Source organism: Motacilla alba, chromosome 1 (genome assembly GCF_015832195.1).
Source record: "Motacilla alba alba isolate MOTALB_02 chromosome 1, Motacilla_alba_V1.0_pri, whole genome shotgun sequence".
Classification (NCBI taxonomy): Eukaryota; Metazoa; Chordata; class Aves; order Passeriformes; family Motacillidae; genus Motacilla; species Motacilla alba.
This window is the reverse complement of record NC_052016.1, coordinates 46,355,792-46,373,318: the sequence shown is the minus strand read 5'-3', so window position 1 is coordinate 46,373,318 and position 17,527 is coordinate 46,355,792. Positions and strand designations below refer to the sequence as shown.

Genomic DNA, 17,527 nt, shown 5'->3' with positions numbered 1-17,527 from the left:
AAGAACAACCTGACTCTGTCCATGCTACTCCTCCATCAGCTGTTTGCACACACGGTGGAGAGCCCCTGAGGCACTTTCTCCAGGCTGGTGAGCCCCAGCTCTCTCAGCACTCATGTCCCCACCACAGTGTGATAGATGCTCCAAGCCCTTAACCTACCTAGCACCATGTACTGTGGATTTTCCCCACCCATAATGTTTGATTGCTGCCTTTCAGGTCAGTTTTTTGAGGGAGTCACTGGGGTGCCTTCACCTTTAATAACCCTTAATTTGTTTGCCCCTCTGTACTTTTCCTGCTGGTTTCTGGATCTCTGTGAGCTTGGAGTATCCTCAGCCCAGGAGTCACAGAAGAAGTCATAGGTCCACCCCATGCAGAGCCACTTCCTGTGCTGTGCTTTCATGTAACACTTGCCCAGCTCATTGCTTTCTACAAAAAGGACAAACTATTCCTTTCTCCATTCAAATTCCCCTTTATAAAATTGCTATACTGTCTGCTTTCAATTGTCATTCCTATTTTTGCCAAGCCATAAGCCAAGGAAATCAATCCTCATATGGAAACTGTTCTACAATACCGATTCCCTTTCTTGTTCTTTTTGTGCTGGTCTTGTGCTGCTTTGCTGCATGAGGCCAGGAGATTTGACTCATGCTGTATACAAGATGCAGGTGCCCCAGACATTCATGTAATGGGACTAAGTGATTTTCTGTTTTGCTCTATTCTTGATTTGTACTGATTCCTAATGTTTAATTGCATTTCTGCCCACTGAACAATACTGGAGCTGATGTCACTGAAGTATTACAATAAGATCCCATTTCAGAGATGTTTAGACAGTATCATACACATAAGGTTAGGATTGCTTTTTTCCATATGTAGTACTGTAAATGTATCAGTAATAAATTTTGTCCTTTTTTTTCCCACTGATTTTTCATGCTACATGCGCTTAAAATTGTCACTCAATTTGTCCATTCTTTTTCAGAACACTTAGATAAAATATTGAAAAGCAAGGACAAGGATGTCCTGCAAGTCATGTAGCACCCCAGGAGTGAATTTCAACATGAAATCTGACCACTTTTCACTGTCTTTTAACCAGTTATTTAACCTCCATGGACTACTCATCCCATGGTGATTTCATTTCCTTAAGCTTTAAGAAGACCTTCTCAAAGATCTTATGAAATGTAAGCAAGTTATATTCATCCACGTTTCTTACCTATGCACTGAGTCCTTCAAAAATCTTCCTATGGCACAATTTTCTTTGGGGAAAAAATGTATAAATTCGTCCATGTTCTCTTGTGCTCCTTTGGACATTTTCCTGGTTTTGTTTTTAGAACAGTTTCAACCAGCTCCCATTGTGTGGCTGACAGAGCTCTTTAGTCCTCTGGAAAGTTTTTAAAGATTGACCTTGAATTTGTCATGTTTCAAGCTTTTGGATTTAGAACAGTTCCCAACTGCTACCCCAGTTTATAATCCAGATTTTTCATACTTGAGGGCCTGTAGCACTCCATGGAGAACATCCCTGCCTTGGTGACTTGATCTTCTGTTCATTTTGTTGCTTAACTCTGTTTCTGCCGGTGCTTCAGCCCAGCACAGATGCTGTGCTTCAACTCAGGTGTCAGGGCTCAGCTGGCACAGGGCTGCCTGCACCAGGCAGACAATGGTAAACTTGCTGCTTTACACTTTTTGTGACGTTTCATGATCCCTGTGGCAGGCTGTGTCACCTGGTCTGGCAGCAGTGATGTCCTGGGGCCCTTTGGAGCCTTCATTCTGGCTTCACAGCCACTGTCCAGCTGAGGAGCAGGACAGAGGAAATGAACTGAGCCAGAAGGTTCATACAAATACCTCGGGGTTTTTATTATCAATCACTTTGGCAAACTAGTTTCTACAGTCAAAACATACTCATAACTCTGTTTCTAAAACAGCAGGTGCATTAGCTACCCTAAAAGTGAAGTACCAAATAATTTCCTTTCATAATAGTGCATTTTGAATGGAAGGCTTTAATTTTATATGTACACAGAGAGCTAAAGTTCTGCACAGACAGTATTTTTGCACAGAACAGGAGACCCCAATCTTAATGTTTACAGGAGAGGAAAATTAAAGGGTTTAGAGCATCTGTTTTTGCCAGCTCAAATGGGAGATTTTGAGGAGGAAATTTTGATTTTTGATATGATGTAAATTCTATAAGGGCTCAGTCCTGCATTTCTACTTCATGTGTGTGATTTCAAATGACTGAAAACAAAGAAATTACTGAGAAACATCCAAGAACCTTCAATATATTGTTTGACTGGACATCAATGCAGGACACATTTAAGCTACAAGAAGAGTGTTGCACAGTAAAATTTCCTACCTTTGAATATACTTTAAAGTACAGAAGTGGAAAAAATAAAATTTAAAAAACGAAAACAGCAACTTGAATTTACATTCAAAACCAAATTTGTGTAAACAGTTTTACAAAGGTTTTTGTTCTGGAATTCCTCTGCTAGGAATAGCAGGCATGAGCAGGCAAGAATAAACACAACCTAACAAAAAATTCTCTATAAACATTCAAGTATCACTAAATGTGTCCTGATTCTGTCTGTCTGCCTTGCAGAGCACAAAGATCACCCTCCTGATGGCTTCATTGCAGGTTGGGAGAGAGGTGTTGCTCAGTGCAAAGAAGAGGTGCAGAATCAGGACCATAACAAGCAGCATGTACAAAGTCAATTAATCTCTTGGAGGTTGTTCAGAGCTAGATTTTTAGAGATGAATAAAAGCTCTTACAAACTAACAGCAGGGGCACTGCTGAACCCATCAAGTGCTAAGTTTTATTTGTAGGTCTTCAGAAATCTGTCCCCAGTGCAAAGTTAGTTTCCTCATTTAACAGGAAAAAAAAAAACAAAACAAAGAGACAATCACTTGAATGGTGGTGAATTCATTAAGCCAGACTTTGGGAAACTGCAGGCACTTGGAAATTTGCACCTGCTCCTTCAGCAGCTGACAACTTAAGCCAGTCCCTGGTGGTGTTTATTTTTTAGTGTGAACCCCAAGTTTCTGCACAGAGCACATGGATGCCATTCTGCCTGCTCCTTACTCCTGTAAAAACCCAGTGGATGCCAAGAGGTGTGCTGCTCTGCTCAGCTGCCAGACAGTGCTCATCTGAACCCAGAGGATTGGAAATGGTGATGAGTGGCTCTTGGAGCTGAGCCCTACAGCTTGTGTTCACTCTTGTGGGCACTGGCCATGGGGTAGGACTGTCAGCATATGCCCTGCTCCAGTTTTATTAGCAGCATGTTGCCTGGCAGTATTAGGTTAATGGTTGGACTCGATCTTAGAGGTTCTCCAAACTTAATGGTTTTATGGTTCTATTTTGTGAAATCCAGTGAGTCCCTATGAACGATATTAAAAGTGGGGATTTACAGGGAATCTGCCAGAAGTACACTTTTATCATCCAGAGCTGTGTAATGGATTCTATTTCCTTGGTGGGTGATGAAGCAGAAGAAGATTAATGCTGTTAGCAGTAGTACAAGTCCAATGCAAAAAAAAGCTGCGAGTATCAGGCTGGCTTCTCCAGGACTCAAAGTTTTGCCGAAAAAATTGCCCACTTTGTTGTCATAATCTGTTAAAAGAGAGTTGTTAATGAGAAATCTGCCCATGAATCTGAAGAGTTTTAAATGGCATTACAAAAAAAAAAAAAAAAAAAAAAAACACCTTACCCTTTGCAGTGGTTTCATTTGTTGCAGAAGTTGTGTTGTATGTTCCAGTTGTGTTTGTGTGTCCACCTTCTGAAGGAACTTCCCACTCTTGTCGCTCTTCTCAGGGTGAAAAAAGGCATAGTTAAGTTGGAAGCCTTAATGAATATTTTTTCTCTTTTGAAAAAGTAGAGTTGTCTTTACTGCATTATTTCTACCTTGTTGATCTGAACAGAAATTGTGATTAGATCATCACAGCTGTTCCTCTGGGCAGCTCCATGGGCAACATTCCCCTTCTCTGTAGGCATCTCTGTTACTCTACTACTTACTGTAGTGCTGGGACAAGGAGTAACTTTTGAACTGAAAGAGGGTAGATTTAGGTGGGATATAAAGAACACATTTTTTATGATGAGGGTGGTGAGGCACTGGCATAGGTTGCCCAGAGAAGGTGTAGATGCCTCATCCCTGGAAGTGTGCAAGGCCAGGCTGGATAGAGCCTTGAACAACCTGGTCTAGTGGAAGGTGTCCCTCCCTGTCCATGGCAGGGGGGTTGGAACGAGATGATCTTTAAGGTCCCTTCCAACCCAAACCATTCCATGATTCAGTTCTTGTCCATTTGAAATCTCACAGCCCACACGAATATGTGTAGTCAAATAAATTCATGATATCCAAGGAAGGAGTATTTTGGCTACGTTTGGCATCTACATTTGTCATCGTGCTGATACAGGGTTATAGGTATGAGGTGTACCTACTGGCACTGTTTCAACTCCTGTGGAGGAGTGTAGCCAGCATAGTGGGAACCTAGGCAGGAGATGCTGGATCCAGATGTTTAGTGAAGCAACGTGATGTGGAGAGGCTAACAAAACACTTTTAGCTTCACTCACATGTGTCAGAAGAGACAAGCCCCACTCAAAAAGTTTGCCAACTTTTCTTAGTCAATAGATCACCTGTTTCTTGGACAAGATGAACAACCATTTTCTGGAGCTCCTTTTATCCCAGCTGGTGTCTGCCTGTGCAGGGAGGAGCCCAAACAGCTCTGCAAGTCATCAGGGCTCACAGGGAGGAACCAGCACCATGCCAGACTGTAGGCCCTCCTGCACAGTGAGGCAAAGAGGCTGGAAAACAGCTTTGCAGATGTTTTCTGCGCCACTTTTAAATGACAAATGGTCCCTAGGCTGCCACTGTCTCAGAAGGGCACTTGTGAAGCACCAAATGATTTCAAGTTGCAGCAAAGTGCACCAAAGATTGCCACGTCACTAGGAGTGTTTGTCCTGTCTCCTATCACTGCTAGCTGGCCATGGCAGTGCAGGTGCTTCCCACCAGTGCACAGGTGAGCTCTCTTCCTTTCATCCCTGCCTTCCAAACAGTTGTGCTGCAATACCACCTTTGAGTCCCAGGATGTTTCTGATACTGCACCTGATTTATTGATGGTGTAGGTTGTCTCCATGCCAGCATGGATGTGATCAGCCACGTGACAGTGCAGAAGCCACGTTCCAGGGTTTTCTGCTACGAGTTCAACTGTCTGGAAAGTCCCAGGGAAAAGGTCATATACATCTCCTCTGTGGTCCTTATCTGTCTGTGGCAAAGCAAAATCAGAATTGTTAGAGTCGTGCCTCAAATACTCCCCTATGGGCACTGAAATATTCCAGTCAGACTTCCAGCTCTGTAAGGTAGATCAAATGCTTCTTGTTCATGTCTAGTGACCGTCATTCAGAGAAACTGATGTCTGTGGACACCTCTCATTTAGTCCATTATACAATCTGCTGTTGCAGACCCCTCCTGATGACTCCAGCTTTTGGTTGAGCAAAGGTGTTTCTTTGAAATATTTTTCAGGTAGTCCTGCCAGTGGCAAACTGTCACAGCATGAAACCATCCTCTAACCTGGCATAACTTTCATTTCCTCCCTGTATTTTCCCTCAAACTTATGGGTAATCACATATTTTAACCCACCTAAGCATTTCCTCTGCTAGGGTAATAGAAGCTTTGCAAGTGTCTCATTCATTTTGTATTTCCTTCAAATGCAAAACTCCCACCAACCTCAGCATCAGCCCAGGGCTCTGTGCCTAAGTGACAAAACCAGGCTGGAAATATGGATTGTTTTTGTTTGTTTTTCTCATAAATTTCCCATCACACTAAAAAAGTTTTACTTTGATTTATTTTACCAACCTTGAAGATGAAGGTCTGTGCATGGAAGTGAACTGTGTGGATATCCACTTCATTGCCCATTCCTATCAAATACCAGTTTGTCCTATCACCTTCATTCATCGTTAGACCCAAGAGACTGTTGTAAATCTTCCCATTGATTGCTGGAAGAATGACAAAATAGGAATGATTATAATTTGCCATGGTATGGGTGATTATAACCTCTGCTTCAGGCACCCTTTGCACTTTCAGGGTAGAAGTAGTGCTCAGGCAGAGAGGGGACAGGCATGTGTGGTCAGGACAAGTGCTGTCCCCAGTGACCACTGCCACTGCAGGGAGACAGTCATGCTTTTGTTTCAGTTTCCAAATTGTTTAAGTATACATCAGCAAGCATTTTTCTGTCTTACAGAGCATCAAACTGTTTTTTTACTGGTTGAGATTGAACTCCTGAGCAAACTGGATTTATGCTGAGAAGCTACATGGGAAAAGAGGGAATAGAATTGTTGCCTAAAATGGGCACCAGCTGTAGAAAGAAAAGATTGCTTTGCCAGGGCTGTGTGTGTTCCCATCCAGTCTATCCAGCCTGGCTCCTGGACTGGCTGGAAATACAGCCACAGTTTTAAAATATCATCCCTATGCTCCTAAAAAACAAGCCTTGGGGGAACACAGCTCCCAAATGACTAGGGAATCCTGGCAGGGCAGCCTCTTCCCGAAAGTATAAGAGTAAACTATCTTGTTAGAAAAATATCTTGGCTGGGCTTTGTGAAATCTTTTAGTTTCCAGCATTGCAGTTTATGAAGCTGTCACACGGCTGGGTAACTGCAGACTGAGTCCAATGTCTTCCTAAAAGGGCTGTGAAAAATAAACCTCTTTCCTCTTGGCTGCTGCTGCTGAGTCCTACGTACCATGCATGCTGTTGCCTTCTACAAAGTTCTCAGTGGAATTAAAATCATCAGGATTCTTATGAAGGTATGTCTCAATATTTTCTTTCAAATACCAGGATTCATTTTCATCGAACACCATAAACAGAAGAGTAAATTCACGATCTATGTCTTTCCTTAGACCTCTTTCATCCAAGGTTCCTTTTCTGCAAACTACAAGAGGCCCAATCAGACCACTGTATGTGTCCTGAAATAAAATAAATATATGCATTACAGATTTCCAGTTCATCCAGTTATGAAATAGATACAGATAAACTGAAGAATAAAGTGCTTTTTCCTATCAGATGAGAAAAAAAATCAGTCTGATTAAAAACTTCTTTCTCTGTGTGTCTCTCTGGTAATTTACCAAAGCAATGACATCCAGTGGTCCCTTTCAACCTTACTTATTCTGTGTTTCTGTGATTTTGTGTAAGGTTTTGTCTTTACCCCAAATCCCTTCAACTATTCTTTAAAGAGGAAATCACATTACTGTGGTGCATCCCTTGGGATTTCCATAGATTAAGTTACCCAGGCATGTACAATGTTATCAGAGGACAACGCATCTAGCTCTGTAAATGTTTTCTCTAGCCTGTGGTCCTCTCCCAGCTGAGAAGCAGGATCCTTTCAGAAACATTACACAAGGCATGACATGTTAGGTGAAGCAATGCAGGCTTTAATGGCCATTTCTTGGTTACCTTAACAAAATTTGCTGTTGAATAATAAACCCAAGTGATACAATTTGGATCTGTTTTGCCAGGACCGGATCGTTCCGGGACATTCCACCTGTAGGTGTTTATTTCCCCTGAAACAGAGAGAGAACAATTTTACCTTGAGCAGCTAAGTATTAGAGGCTTTGAATAGTATCTAACTCAGACCTCCTACCCTCCTCCTCAAAAAACTGTCTGCATCAAAACTACCTGTGGAAGCATGCAGCAATGGGATAAGGATATGATTCTGCCCTCCAGGAGGTCAGTGAGGTTCCAGTGGTGTAAATGAAGGCAGATTGCTTTGGAAAAGAAGATCTGCAAATGACTCTGACAATAGTGGCATCCCGCAGAAGGAAGTTTACAGACAGGACTCTTCATCTTTCCTTTTGGCAAAACCTGCAGTAATTAATTCAATGATCTCGGCTGCTGGTACTTAAGGTCAGATGAGGCATTGGGAGCCAAGCCCAGAAAATGTTTCTTGGACCTTCTCAACTGAAGAGGGCAAAAAGAAGTGGCAGTTGCCACTGGGATTTTGCAGAGGGTGCTGCAGAAGTGTGTCAGCTGGGGGCCCAGATAGGAGAGCTGGATATGTACCAACCTGCTGTCTGGGAGAAGCAGAGGGGTTCTTTCATCTTCCAGATAAGACCTTGCTCCACAGCAATTACCAGAGAACCTCTCTCCCTTCCCAAATGTCATAATCTGTGCAACATCCTCCCCGAGAAGAAATTCCCTCACCTCTGATTTAAAAAAACCCGTAACAAATGGATGATAAAATTATCTATTTGGGTATTTCTCTGCACTGAGCACAAACATCAGTGTTCAGATGAACTGCCTATGCTGTGTTTCCCTGCTTTGCTTTTTTGCTGGTACTTCAGGAAAGGGTAGGAGACCGAGATGTGGTCAACACCTTGCCCTTTCAAGTGGTGGAGAAATGTTGAACCAAGCAATCTCTGTCCCAAAAGTCTTTCAGGGTGACAACAGCCAAGAACATCGTGGGACATGCTATGAGTCAGGTGAAAACTGGGAAATCACAGAACCATGGTTTTAGTACAGCTACAACCCAACAGCTGTAGCCAATAGCTGTGGGTATCTAGGCAAGGAGAATTTTCAAGCTTTAAGGGTTGCGAAGTGACTGAGCCTAGTTTTTGTGTCACTGAGCCACTACACTGGCCATGCATCATGCAAAAGTGGGTTTTAATTGTACAGCAGTAACTACAAAAACAAAAAAGTGGTAACTCTCAGCTCTCATACAATATGAGATGGGTCTCGTGTAAGCATTGCAATATCATTTACTCTTACAAGATGAGCATCATGTCATGGAGACATTAAGTCCAAGTCATGGAGACATTAAGTCCAAGTCATGGAGACATAGGCCAGGGAAATGTTTCTCATCCACCTGTATCTAACCTACATATCATCACCTCTTTTTAGACGGTGTGATCTGAGAAGGAAGGCTGTTCATGGTCCTCCACCCCTTCCTTGCCTTTTCCTCCTCAGCTCAGGATGTTTGGAAGCTGTAAATGGAAAAAATCTCCACCCTACTTAAAAGCTGACACTCTTCAGAAGGCATTGAAGACCGATCTTTGAAATGCAAATAAGGCATAACCCCTGAAAAAAAAGCTATAAACATGAGGAAAATTGATGTTTTCTCCCTTTTTTCCTTCTGGGTAATTGGAAGAATGGTCAGGGAGAGAACAAAGCTGTGGCAGATGAGAGATGGTTTAGCATAGGTTGCTATGGATATGCTTTCTGCATCTATTTACCAGGGCCCCCACAGTTTCTTCAGGACCTGGCAGTGCTCTCAGGAGTACAGTTTGTCAATTTGCAAATCTGTCTGATGACTGATTTAGGATTTAGTAGAATTAGACAGTCTTTGGCAAGTTTGGGGGGAGCAGTCCAGCCAGCCTAGGAAGAAAGACAGTGAGAATTTCTAGATGATGTTGGTGGGGACTGAGGTGCCCAGAAATTTTTCTTATTTTCAGAGATTTTATTTCTATGGTAACTGCTCTTTCCAAACTCCTAAGGAAAAGTCAGTCCTTAGATCTTGCTGAAGAATGCTTTTGGCTTACTCTCAAACACAAACACCTTCCCTCATCTAACTCATGCCAAGCCTGCTCCCATGTGGACACAGGAGACATGACAGCAGTGTTCCCGTTGTTACATCTCAAACACCAGCCTAACAGCGTCAACATCATCATGGAGCAAATAACAAAACAAGGGAATGCATATAAATCAGTTCCTTTTCTTTCCCCTTCCCCATGTATTAAGCTCAGGTATACCTTCACCAAACTCCAGCACGGCAGATGTTGGCTCATATTTGGACATGAGTTTCTGTGAATTTGTACTGTACCGACACAGCTGCTCACAGGAAAGAAATTTCAGCTTGCAAAGACCTTTATTACATCACAATTTCTTTATATTTAGTTTCACACTGGAGTTCACAAATACCGCAAAAAAAATTTGCATGGGTTTTGGAAAGCAAAGGTGGGTACATTTGGGATTGACTTCCAATGCCTGGGTTTGACTTCCTACTTAGAACATAAACTCAACAAAAAAATTGAAGTTCAAAAAGTTAAACAGGAATTTTTCTATATGAAAAACTATTTTCCACTGTTTTCCTCACTAGACACTGAGGCATATTTGACACACTTTTCCAAAGGTTATTAATTCACATGACAGCTACATTTGGCATTTTATGCATTACTCTGAATGCAGATGCCAATTCTCTGTAGCTTGAGAGAGGCAGAGTTAATATCAACATCTGCAATTCGTACCTCTGAATTTGAAAGTTTTTGAAACATTGTTAGAGTGTCAGTCTGGAGCCAAATGCAGCACTGGCTCGCATTTCTGTGATTATGGGCCTGCTTCTCTCTCTTTTGGAGGTTGTCTAGTGATACTACATTCTTGTTTCTACCCTGATAGGAATGAAGGCTTGTTCTCTGCCCAAACATGCTCACTTGATCAAGAACCTACACGTCTAGAAATTCAGAACTGTAGCTGAATAAGCATTGAGCATATTATGCCTGGGAGAACATATAGACATTGGCAAGTTTGAAAGAGAGATTATCATTAATGTGCTAAAATGCTTTTATATACAGCCTTTGTAGCTGAAAGAAAAGAAAGGGGGGAAAAAGAAAAAAAGGGACCCTTACCAGGGAGGGTAATTGGTGTCTCAGGCTGTTCTTCACAACCAACCTCTTCTATACCATGTGCACTTATCGAGTAAGGCCTGCTGGCTTTGTTCTTAAATACAATCAGTATGGAGTCACCAACCTCGGCATGGAGTAATGGCCCTAAATTCAAACAGAAGATGCCAGTGTTTAATGCTGCTTTTCTGAATTCAACAAACTTTCAATAGCTTGGCCTGGGAGTAGAGCCAAGGTCTCTACAAAACCATTGGGCTTTTCTGTTCTTCCAGGAAAGCCATCAAAATTGTTTCATCTCAGCTGATTAAAAGCTCCATATATATAAATAATCCCTTTTCAGTCAACGAAGAGAATTGTTCTCACTGAAGACAGGTCTTTGCACAGCTGGTTTTTAAGGAAAATTCCTGAGGATGGTTTTTGAATCTTTCAAATTTTTATTTAAGCTGGTAATTGCCACTTAAAACCAAAACCAAAACCAACCCCAAAAAAACCCAAAAAAAGCTTTTTTTTTTTTTCACTCTGTCCTTCAGAAAAGAAAATAGTAACTTTATTCCTAGAGAAGGTTATCCTGAGGGAAGAGTATGAAATGGTATCAGGAGAAGCTTAGTTTCAGTATTAGGAAAAAGTTCTTCATCCAGGGAGTGGTTGGGCACTGGAACAGGCTCCCCAGGGAGGTGGTCACAGCACCAAGCCTGGCAGAGTTCAAGAAGGGCTTGGACAGTGCTCTCAGGCACATGGTGTGAGTCATGCAGGGCCAGGAATTGGACATCAATGATCTTCCATTCTAAAATTCTATGACTATTTTATGACCAGTTGTTGCCTGCTTTTCACAACATAAAAAAACATGAACTGATGGTTATTTTATGATGAGTAAAATTTTGGCTTGCCAATTGCAAACACAAATCCATCTCCTTAATGTTGTCTTAATCTGTTTACAAGAGTCTCCCCCATGTTACAAGCACTGAATCTAAGGTGAATCCTAGAATTGCCATTATAGCACTCCTTAGGATACTCCTTATTGATGTCCAATACTGAATTCTTTAATTTGGAAAGGATCTTTACACTCAACAATGACATAAATAGTGTGTAAAGTCACTGACATCTGAAATAGGCGTCATTGTTCCATATTTTCCATCTTTAAAAAGCTAGAAAACATCTTAGCTTTTGGAAAGCAATCCTCTCCCTGACCACAGGCTTGGTATGTGAGACACGAGAGCTACTTGCCCAGGATTTCCAAGTGTTCCTCCTCTTCTGTCCTCACTTTACGCTGTGTGAAGTTGCCACTTGTGTACTCCCTGTAGACCACCTTCTTGTATTTTGAACCGATCAGGTCCTCTGCTTGGCTCAGGAAAACATGCCCATAGCTGCAAAATAAAATGCAATAAAAGCACTAAAGTGTACATAGCTGAAAGCCAGTAACTGTTGTGTTATTCACAATAGAATCAATGAGAATATACAGCTTGATCCAATGTGCTGATGGATGTGAAGGCCCTGAGAGATGCAAGGGGTTTTGAACAGCAAATAGCAAGAGTGATAATTCTCACTGAATCCACACCCACTTCAAACAGGTAAAGATGAGAATAAGCTGCACTCTCCAAGAATTTTGAGAACACAGATCCTTCATCAGAGCTCAAGCAGGGGTAAAGTGTGAGATGAGAGTGGTTTCAGCTGCCCTCTCCAGCTGCATCATTCGCTCCAATAAAAGATACTGCTTGTCCCTGGAAACCTGAATCCTCTTATCATGATGGCTGCTTTTGTTATCTTGGCTATCAGCCACGGGAAGATGATAAACAAAGCTTGACCTTCGAAAACAAATGCCATCATCTGAGATAAGAGGGAGCTGCTTTACCCTTCCCTCTTGCAGCTGTGTACAGCACAGGTTGGATGCTTTCCCAGCATGATGATAAAAGGAGAAATGTATTTTCCGTTCTGCACCGGGAAGAGAATGCTTTCCAAGTTTACCCTAGTTTGTTGCTGCTCCCATGGGATCTCAGAGGGCTGACTCGCCGGCAGAGGACACTCCCAACCCGCTGTGCAGCTGAGCAGTCACGCTCTTCTGGGAGCAGCTGCCTCCTGGCAGCTCCTCTCCAAGGTGCCCCTGGCAGGGGAGTTGCAAGGCTGGCTCACAATACATTAAATAAAACCAAAAAACTGCCCCAGGGATAGTGCTTACTGTGTAGTGAGCTGTGTGTGCAACAGCAGCCTTTGACAGTACTGGAGTTTGTTTTCTTTAAACTCACATCATCACCTGTGACTCTTCAGGTGTATTTTTTACAGACTCCTCTTCCTCTGTACAAGGAGCACTTTCACAGATGCTTTTCTAAGGTTTATTTTTGACATAAGTTCCTTTTTGCTTTCACCAAAGTGTCCTCAGAGACCAGTCTATGCAATATGATCTGGAATGTGTATTATTTTCACAAGTTTTTTTATTCCTCACACAGTAGAGTGATTCAGTTGCAGGGTTACTTATGTTCTGATCTTTTCAGGGGATCTAGGGGCTACCATGCTGCAGGAAAGCAGACTCAGCACCCCCATCATGCCTCTGCATTGCCTACAGGAGCTCACATCTGGAACAGGTGCCTGACTTTCTCCTCTATGAAAACCAGAAGTCTGGGATGGGGAGAGTAAGGGAGAGGAAGGGGTTTGGGGGCATCAGTGTAAGGTTGAGCCAGGGCTAGAACACAAGCTTGGAGGCCTTCTTGAATTCAACAGCATTACAAGACACTCTGAAATGAAAGCATTTGAAACTGGTGCCTGTGAACTAGTCTAGACTGAGAGGCTGTGACTTTGTAAATACATTTTCTCATATTATGCTTGGCGAAGAGTTCCTCCTAAAAAAACAAGGTTGGCATCAGGAAATGGGGCTTCAAAATTTTCCCCTCCACTGTGTGTCCTGTGCCCACAACTGTTTTTTGGGTTGGGTACCTTTCCTCATAGCTGCTGATGTTGTAAACCTTTGGTGCTGAGCTCTTATTTGAGGCATAGTCCCACTCAATCTCCTCTGCAGCAATGTAGTAGAGCCTCATGGCTCCACGCTGCTGCTGGGCTCGGGTGGTGTTGCGGCAGCTGCTGACCTCGTAGAGATGTTTCATCCCGCCAACAAAGTGATCAAAAGTCCTGCAAACCACTTTGAATGTGCCTGGAAAGAAAAGCACATGACATTTAAGCAATCAAAAAACCTAACAGGCATATTGGCAAACCAGGTCCTGTGTACATCTCTGATCTGTCCTCAGATAATCCTAGTGTACGATGCTGTATGGAAAGTCAAGCAAGACAATGTTTAAATAGAATGACAGAATATTCCAGGCTGGAAAAGACTTCCAAGATTATCAAGCCAGCCATTAACCCAGCACTGCCAAGTCTACCACTAAACCGTGTCCCTAAATGCCATCTCTACAATCTTTTAAATACATCCAGGGATTGTAACTCTGCCACTTCCTGGGCAGCCTGCTCCAATGAACTAAAACTCCCTGATGCAACCTGAGGTTACTTCCTCTTTTCCTATCACTTGTTACTTCCTGGGAGAGGAGACTAACACCTGGGTAGTTATAGAGTGTGAGAACATCCCCTCTGAGCCTCCTTTTCTCCAGGCTAAACACTCCCTCATCCACTCCTCACCAGTCTTGTGCTCCAGACCGTTCCTCAGCTCCGTTGCCCTTCTCTGGACACACTCCAGCCCCTCAATGTCTTTCTTTCAGTGAGGGCCCCAGAACAGAACACAGGATTTGAGGTGTCACCCCACCAGTGCTGAGTACAGGGGGACGGTCACTGCCCTGGTCCTGCTGGCCACACCATTGCTGATCCAGGCCAGGATGCCATCGGCCTTCTTGGCCACTTGGCCACACGCTGGATCATGTTCAGCTGCTGACATCAGCATCTCCAGGTCCTCCTCTGCTGAGAATTTTTCCAAACACTCTGCCTTTGGCCTTTGGCATTGCATGGGGTTATTGCGAACCAAGTGCAGGACCCAGCAGGACTTGACGTTGTTTTCTCCATAGGAAAAACCAGCCTGCTCCATCTTTGCTCAAAAATCACCATAAATTACTTCTAACTATTTGAGTTAGATCAGCTTGGCCAAGGAAACGCTGAAATGCACGTAGATGACTGGCAGCAGGAATAAGCTTGCCAGCGAGCCCTCACTGCCAGTGAGTCCATGCTGCAGACATGCCCATGAGGAACACAGGAAGAGGAGGAGGAAGCACCCATTGCAAAACTCAGTAAAGGCATGGAGAAACAAGGGGTGTGTTTCAGAGATGTTGGTTCCTTGTCCCTGAGCACAGAGCCACTGTACCAGCCTTCAGTGCAAGAGACTCTCCATGGAGCCCCTGCAGTTCGTCTGGTGTAATCAGGGTGATAAAGGGATCTGCAATACAGATACAGACCCACAATACAGGAATGCCTGCTTATAACCATTTATCTATATGCACAGTTGAGATAAACTGTAACTTTCTGACCCTTTGCACTCCCTTCATGAAAGGCCAAGCCACCATGGGCCCTTTTTTTTTTTTTGGTAGCTCTGGTGGTCAAAGGTGGTAGTGATTGTGGGAGCATTGTTTGGCATGTTCATGGGCAGATTATAATATTTATACTCTCCTTCTCTCCTCCCCATTTACTCAAGCAGAAGTTGACTGTGATGTTGTCCTGTACAGCTCCACCTGCTAGCACTGTGTGAAGGAGGAAAGCACTTTCACAGCTGGTTTGTATGCGAGTCAGTGATAGAACCAAAATTAGAAGAATGGCTCTGCCCAGACTAGATCTCAGTCTGTTTCCTCTGTTTCAGAGGCAAAAGAGATGAAAAAGATAAAATAATATGTAATTAAAATAAAATCACATGCATTGGTAGTTGTAAATATCTGCTAATTCATTCTGTTTCCCTTATTGCTGATAGAAAGTTAGCCAAAAATTAATTATCTCTTCGAATAATTGTTTTGTGTGAGTCCTATAGAGCAGATTTCATGACAGATAGTGGAAATGTTTGGAATTTGTGTAAGAAAAATTTCATTTGTCTTACAGGATCTGCAACAGAGGTCTAACCCGGCACATACACAACTCCAATGTACATTTCTGTCAGGTGCCCTGGCCATGGATGGCCCTTGGCATAGCTTTGTACAACCCTGATGACTCTATTAATTTAAACAGAGTTGCACCAATGAAAAGCAAAGTAGTGTTATACTCTATATTATGAAGATTATTTGGTGTCTCCAGCAAACAACTCACACTCTCCTGGTTTGAAGTATGAATCACTGGATTACCCATGAGATTTAAAAGTACCTTTAATGTATAAGCTTCTGAAGCAACTCCTAAAGACTGACTATTACTGAAAAGCTTTTGTTGAAGTCCTAAAATACCTTAAATAATGCTGACTATCCACATGGCAGTGAATTTGCTTTTCTAAAAAAGTCTGTTTGGAGAATTACAAAATTCTATGAGCATCCTGTTAGCTCTCTCTCTGCCTGCTGCTCTGCCCATGCCCACGTCATTAAAGCCTCTGATTTTTGGTGCACATGCATATTTTATTTATACACCTTCCCAGAAAACTAATCTAGCCTGAATTCTCATCTATGCTGAGTCCCCAGGGTCTCTCTCCTTGCTTTCACCCACCTTGTGCAGAGCAGAGCATCTCACTGTCTGTTATTTTGGCTCACTGGTATCTGCAAGCACCACACAACCAAAATCAGTTCATGAACATACCCACACGGTCTGGCTGCATTAGTGCTGTCCCTGATAAATGAGGAAACAAGGCCAGCCCATCCCTTGTCGTCCCTCTCAAGTCGATAGTGTTTCCTTGGAAATGAACCCCGTGCATGTCGTAGTGACTGCCCAGCCCAATGAGGTGCCAGGAGACCTTGTCATTCTTGCACATGGTCAGGCCTGGCAGGTTGCCATACAAGTAGCCGTTGACAGCTGGAGGAGAAGGAAAAAATCCAGGTTAGCAGCATGTCCACGGAAATGCATCACAGAGTCTCCTACCACCCACCTGGCCAAAGACTCACAACTCAGCAAGTCACTAAAGGGGCATTTTGTGAAGCAAAAGTAGGATTGGAGGACACCAAATTAACATCTAAGTGCTATTCCTATAAACTCATAACTTCTACCTCTTTGGTTTTAGCCTGTAAAATCTTGTAATAGCTCTCTGCTATTGTCATGTAGCACTCCTCCTCTGAGCTTTTGAGTGTACCTCCCAGACACCAGCCATGTGTACAAATTTGGTACCTCCTTTCAGTCTGGAGAATGTATAACCACATCATTAAGGCTATGGAGAGGGCCATAAAGAGTCTGGGTTACAAGGGTGTCATAAGGCAAAACTCCCTAATCCTCAAATGTTCTCTGTGATCAATGTGTGAAAAATGCCATAAAAGAACAAAACTTCGGGATGAGATCCATCTCATAGAAGAAGAATAAAATAGACAGGTCCAGAAAGCCCCAGAGTTCTCTAACAATACATATCTAAAGATAGGTTATGTGATTTGCTCAAGTCTGTCATCCCAGGGATACCTTGGAGGAGATCCCTGCTGAAGTCAGAGACTAACATCCAGAAATGATGTGATAAAATATTTTTGGCCATTCCCCTACTCTTTGTGTCTCCTCTTCCAGATGTAGTCACTGCCCAAATGGGAGACGGCAGAGCAGAGCAGGTAGATTTTATTGCATGAGTCAGTGCCAAAGCCAGCAGTGAAATTTAAAGCACTAGTGAGCTTTGGCTTCTTCTGCACCTGTCTCTGGCATTGTGCCTTTTTACAGAACTAAGTATTGTATCTAAAACCACTGCACTGTTCCCTTTTCCCAGATGTAGTTGGTAGATGGATGCACTCATTGCTGTTGTGACTGGGGTTTCAGCATGCACTCCAAGGGCACCAGGAGCCGGCCGTAAGCTGACTGACAGCTTTCCAGCTCACTCTCCAGTGCAGTGCAGAAAGCTATGAATGATGATAAAACCTGCCAACTCATCTTCCTA

At 43.0% G+C, this 17,527-nt stretch overlaps 1 protein-coding gene across 1 annotated transcript in view; it reads right to left on the bottom strand.

Annotated features, from left to right (window-relative positions):
- Positions 1-2,931: 2,931 nt before the first annotated feature.
- The window catches only part of HEPHL1 (hephaestin like 1), a 32,867-nt gene continuing 18,271 nt past the window's right edge, over positions 2,932-17,527 (bottom strand). Inside the window, exons 11-20 of the mRNA XM_038143500.1 lie at positions 16,264-16,476; positions 13,498-13,711; positions 11,797-11,936; positions 10,579-10,719; positions 7,415-7,521; positions 6,705-6,927; positions 5,824-5,963; positions 5,074-5,233; positions 3,682-3,768; positions 2,932-3,584 (exon numbers count right to left, since the gene is read on the bottom strand). Coding sequence (XP_037999428.1) covers positions 3,382-3,584; positions 3,682-3,768; positions 5,074-5,233; positions 5,824-5,963; positions 6,705-6,927; positions 7,415-7,521; positions 10,579-10,719; positions 11,797-11,936; positions 13,498-13,711; positions 16,264-16,476 — 1,628 coding nt within the window. The 3' untranslated portion in view covers positions 2,932-3,381. The remainder of the gene's footprint in view (positions 3,585-3,681; positions 3,769-5,073; positions 5,234-5,823; positions 5,964-6,704; positions 6,928-7,414; positions 7,522-10,578; positions 10,720-11,796; positions 11,937-13,497; positions 13,712-16,263; positions 16,477-17,527) is intronic.